Genomic DNA, 5,817 nt, shown 5'->3' with positions numbered 1-5,817 from the left:
GCTCCACTCTCCGTTTCCACTCCTCTCAACGCCATGTCTTCGTCTAGCAGCAGTTCGAGCGAGGGAATGGAGGGTGATATGATCGAGCAGTTCCAGGAGGAGTATGAGGAGGAGATGATCAACGAGGAGGTGGTGCCAAGACGTCGACGCCGCCGAGAGTTCATCAGGCGTGATCGTCTGGGTGCCCACGATCGGCTCTTCGAGGACTACTTCGCCGACGACTGCAACTATCCTCCGAGCTACTTTCGGCGAAGGTATCGGATGAGGCGCTCCCTTTTTCTGAGCATTGTGGATAGATTGGGTGAATACTCTCCGTATTTCACCCAAAGAGTTGATGCTCTCAACCGTGCTGGTTTTTCTCCCCTACAAAAGTGTACTGCAGCTTTGCGTCTGTTAGCTTATGGAGCCGCTGCAGATACGATAGATGAGTGGCTTAAGTTAGCTAGACAAACTTCATCAGATTGTCTAGATAGATTCTGTGAAGGCATCATTGAGTGTTACGGGGAGACGTTTTGCCGTCGCCCAACTGTGGAGGATACTCAGCGGCTGTTAGCGAAAGCCGAGGAGCGTGGCTTTCCGGGCATGTTAGGGAGCATCGATTGCATGCATTGGCAGTGGAGGAACTGCCCAGTGGCTCATGCTGGTCAATTCACAAGGGGAGACATCAAACACCCTACCATAATCTTAGAAGCCGTGGCGTCGTATGATCGTTGGATCTGGCATGCCTTTTTTGGAGTGGCCGGGTCCAACAACGACATCAATGTACTCAACCAGTCGCCGTTGTTCACTGATGTGCTTAGGGGAGAAGCACCCGTAGTGAACTTCACGGTGAATGGACACGAGTACCACTATGGTTACTACCTTGCCGACGGCATCTACCCCTCCTGGCCGGTGTTCATGAAAGGTGTTACTCTTCCACAAAGTGAAAAGCATCGAGTGTTCACTTCTGCTCAATCAGCGCATCGCAAAGATGTCGAGTGTGCCTTTGGAGTGTTGAAGGCTAGGTTCAACATTCTAGCAGTTCCGGGACGCTCCTACTCCAGGCGTACTCTTGGATTGATCATGCGTGCATGTGTCATTCTGCACAACATGATCATCGACGATGAGCATGGTACAAATTTGGACAACATCTATGAGACAGTTGCTTCAAATGTCGGCCCTGCAATACACCACCATGCACCACCAAGCCTAGCAGCCAGGATTCAGATGGACACCGAAATGAGGGAGTCACCGATGTATACACAGCTCCAGCATGATTTGATTGAGCATGTGTGGGCTCATTCCTAGATTATGTAATTTTTTCAAATTTTTATGTAATCTTTTCAAATTTTTATGTAATTTTTTTATGATGTAATCGGTAACAATTTTAGTTCAATAAAATAATTTCCTTGCATTATTTATATTGTTGTAATGTGAAAAAGAAATGCTGATGTTGAAGAGAGAGAAAAGCTGATGTGGAGGAGAGAGAAGTAAAGCTGGCACTATAGCCTGTGCATTGGCACCGTGGGGTGAGAGTGGGGTGAGAGTGAGGGAAAAAGCTGACGTGGCGGGTGAGAGTGTTGTGGTGCATTGGCACCAGCCTAATTATCGTAGGGTGGAATTTTGCCCAGCGGTCAAAGCGGCCATGGTGCCATATCCCCATGTATGCCCTGTTTTATTTCCCCTTATTTTATTTATTATTTTCACATTTATCTCATCGGTCTCTTCTTGCCTCATCTCTCCCCTACACGAAGCTCCTGCTTTGCCGGCTGTCCCGCATGTTGCACTGTTCGATGCCCCGAAAGACGCTGGGGACTCAAGTGGAGCATGCTCCAGATCGGTGGCCGATGGAGCTTGGATGCCGCAAGGATCAAGGAATTGGAGAGCGACATTCAGCAGCGGTTGTCGTCACGAGGTGATCCCTTCCAAGTTCTTCGCCGCCGTGGGATCCCCTGATCGAGCTCTTCTGCGGTCGTGATGTGGCTCGGTGTCGCGATCGTCGACGAGAAGCTCCGATGCAGCTTCTCAGCTGGAAGCGGCTCCGGCCCCGGCGGCTGGTCTGCTGTGTGATCCGCTCAACAACGACAACGGTGATTTGCGTCTTGGACAGCAATGGTTCCGAACGCCGCCGTTAGTTGGTCATCTCCGCGTGCCCGGACGGAGGTCCACTTGCGCTGCCTCGCCAGACGTTGGTGCGCCGCTGCCGTTTAGCCTTGCCTCCACCTCCACCACATCGTCGACTCGTGCTCCGATGCCGTGGTACCCGCTCCTTTTTTTTAAATAATGGGCGCTTTATTACTTACAAAAAATCAATTACACCTGACCTCTCCATAGCTAAGATACACACAACCGTTAAAAAATTCTCGAAAGTCTAGAGTGCTAAAAAAGCGAATTACATATCAGACATGAGCGATTGTAAAACGCCTAAGGTGAAGGCGGAGGCCCAATCCGTAGATTATGTTGCCACCCATGTAGGAAAAAAGTATCCCTGGCGTGTTCTCCAACCGTGTACAGACCTCCATAAACAGGTCGCGGTTCTCCACCTTCTGCAGCGTAGACCACGAATGGAGAGTAGCGGTACATCTGTAGATAACCTGCAAGATAGAACAATTCTTGTCATTAAAAACTTTGTCATTTGTACACAGCCATAGCGACCATATAATGGCAAACGCCCTCACCCTAATAAACATTCTAAATCTGTGATCAATACCATGAAGTCAATTACCAAAGATATTGGCCACACTAGTCGGGGGATACAGATCAGAAGCTACTTGGATGCATGACCATATAGACCCGACAAAGTGACATTGGAAGAACAAGTGTTTAATCTGTCTCATTGTGTTGACAAAAAACACACTGCGTACTCCCATGCCAATTACGTTTCACAAGATTATCTTTGGTTTGGATTAATCCTCGACGCAAATACCAGCCAAAAATCTTAATTTTGAGTGGTATTTTCATCTTCCAAATCTTCTTGTTTTATCAACTGGTATTTTTGGTTGGATAATGGCATTGTACAATGAACTTACTGAGAATTTTTCATTGGAATGTAAGTTGCAACGAAATTCATCTTGCCCTTCAGACAACTGAATGGATTCCAAACGAAACCGTAAGGCGTTCCATGCGAGAAGTCTCGGGCCGATTAAATCTCGTCTAAACGTCACTGTCGGAGGTGAGGTTGTCATTACTAATGCAATGGTATCACTTTTGCGACAAACAATGTTGTATAATGCTGGATATTATTCAGAGAGAGGCCTATTCCCATCCTCCTAGAACCGTATCTGCGATCCATCCTTAATATTGAAAGTACCATATCTGAAGAAAAAAATTCTTCGTTGCCATTAGGCCAGCCCAAAAATGCGAGTCTCCTAATTTCCAACGGATCTGGGATAATGCTTTGTCACCGATGTACTTTCTTCTAACCATGGTCTACCATAAGCCATCTTCGGTTAGTAGCTTATAAAGCCACTTACCGAATAAAGCTAAGTTCTTGACTTCAAGGTCGTGAACTCCTAGCCCACCCATATCTTTAGGTCGGCATACGACAGACCATTTGACTAGTCGATATTTCTTTTTATCACTATCCCCTTGCCAAAAAAACCTCGATCTATAATAATCGAGCTTGTGTAATACACCTTTTGGAAAAATGTAGAAGGATATCATATACAATACCATATTGGTGAGAACTGCATTAATGAGAACCAGTGACATAGGCATCCCCAATGGGCCTGCCGAAGATAGTACTCGGGGTTTACTGAAGGCCCACTACCCGAAGAATAAGAAGATTCAGAAGCCCAAGATATTATTAAGGAAAGCTAGAGTTGTAATAGGAAGCATTATTTGTAATCTTGCGGGATGAGTTAGAAACCTTCCCGGACTCTGTAACTTGTACAATACGAATCCCTCGGCTCCGCCTCCTATATAAGGGGGAGTCGAGGGACAAAGAAATCATCGAATCATTGTTTCTCAAACCCTAGTTTCATAATCGTCGAGTACTTTTCGGCTGAAACCTTCGAGATCTACTTGCCCTCTACTTCCAACTAAACCCTAGTCTACAACCCGTAGGCATTGACAAGTTAATACTTTGTCAATTGGCGCCGTCTGTGGGAACTAGAGGCGTCAAGGATCCGATCTCGATGGCACGTTCAAGATCGTCGACTTCATCAACCGCAAGCAACGCGATGGATCGAGGTAAACAGATCGCAACTGGTCTTGTCGATTTTGTTCCTCACCCGCCCTCCCGTTTGGATGCATATGCATATCTGGAGGAGCCTATGGAGATGATGTTCGGAAGATTTCACTTTCGCGTCGAGAAAGAGGGATCGTATCGTGTCGAAATTCCGATTTCGTCGGGATCGTCGGCGGTCGATTCCGATTTTTCAAGCTATACATCATCAACCGAATCAGGAGAGGAAGAAACTTCGTCGTCACGCTTCATCAGCACCAGGGCAAGAGAAAAACTTGCCAAGATCTTCAGCGACATGTCGTTTGAGTCATCTGCGGACTCCTATATAAGCGATGACTCAAGCAGTGTCGACAACTTCAACTTCATCGACAAATCCACTACAGTGGGCAAGGTCTTCGCCAATCTTCATGATGGTGTCACCAAACCCAGCATAGATCTGAATACAAAGTATCATCAGATTTATGTCATCGGAGAGCCAAGCCGTGACCAGGAGGAAACATCTGAGGCTTTCGACGATTTGGGAAATCCATACGTCGATCCCTCTGATTTGGAACGAGGCCTAGGCAATAAATATATCGGGCCACAGCCGCGAGATAGAGTCCAACTTCCGCAAGCAGCATGGGATAGAGCCGCAAGAGCTATGGATGGCTCCGAACCAATGGCCACCACAGCAACGCCAGAAGAATTACAAGCATATCAATATAGGCTCGCACGAGCTGCAAGGGAATTGGAAAAACAGACATCTGAGTTAAATAGAAGAAAGGAGGCAGCCTCTGCATCAAGTAGGCGAAGGGCAGAGCTGAGTCGACAATCTAGAACTTCGGGTGATAGCCACAGGGAAGCTCGGAACAGAGCAAGATCAAGGTTGCAAAACGTACCTGAAGGAGAAAGAGAGCACTTGGTTCAAAACCTCGACATGTCTTTTATGTCGATAGACACGAGAGGAAACATCATACCCAAGACACCAGAAGCTGGGTATATGGCGACACAAGCTTTCATCCTTGCATCCAGACCACCCCCAGGAGATCCAAGGGAGGCATTATATAACATGGCAATGGCAGGAGTTGGAGCCATGGGAACGGCGTTTGTATCAACACCTCCTGAAGGAACAACAAGGCAAAATAGTCCACGACCTGCGGCAGCAGCTCCCGAAGGACCAAGTGGAGCAAGGGACACGGCAGCACAAGCAAGGGTCGACAGAGCGCGACAAAGCAGAACGGAACATCGACAGTCCCCAGAGCTAAACGACGAGGATATGTGTGGTTTGCCATGCTTCACAAGGAGAGTTCGAAAAACTCGAGTCCCTTCAGGATTCAAGTTACCCGATAACTTCAAGAAATTCGACGGCCTTCAAGATCCAGAGGATTGGCTAGTTGATTACCTCGAGACGGTGAAGCTCACAGGAGGAACCAGAGCAACAGCTATGCAAAGCATCCAGGTGCATTTGAGTGGAGCCGCACGATCTTGGATAAAGAAACTTCCTCCAGGATCTATCGACAGCTGGGATAGCTTCGAGGACGTGTTCGTCAAGAACTTTCGATCCACATGTAAAAAACCTGCATCGTTAGAGGAATTGAGAGCGTGCCGACAAAAGCCAGACGAGCCAATGAGAAAGTATATCCAAATGTGGAATATCATCAAAAACTCGGCAG

General features: G+C 47.3%; 1 protein-coding gene across 1 annotated transcript; it reads left to right on the top strand.

The window, feature by feature from the left end:
• LOC127304475 (uncharacterized) lies at positions 1–1,287 on the top strand. Its single transcript, XM_051335149.2, has one exon. The coding sequence runs from the start codon at positions 34–36 to the stop codon at positions 1,285–1,287; it is 1,254 nt and encodes a 417-aa protein (XP_051191109.2). The 5' UTR covers positions 1–33.
• The last annotated feature ends 4,530 nt before the right edge of the window (positions 1,288–5,817 follow it).

Source organism: Lolium perenne, chromosome 5, assembly GCF_019359855.2.
Source record: "Lolium perenne isolate Kyuss_39 chromosome 5, Kyuss_2.0, whole genome shotgun sequence".
NCBI lineage: Eukaryota > Viridiplantae > Streptophyta > Magnoliopsida > Poales > Poaceae > Lolium > Lolium perenne.
This window is presented reverse-complemented; position numbering and strand designations above follow the sequence as displayed.

Excerpts from the sequence above, each read along its gene's own strand:
- LOC127304475 (XM_051335149.2), top strand. The coding sequence starts at position 34 with ATGTCTTCGTCTAGCAGCAGTTCGAGCGAGGGAATGGAGGGTGATATG.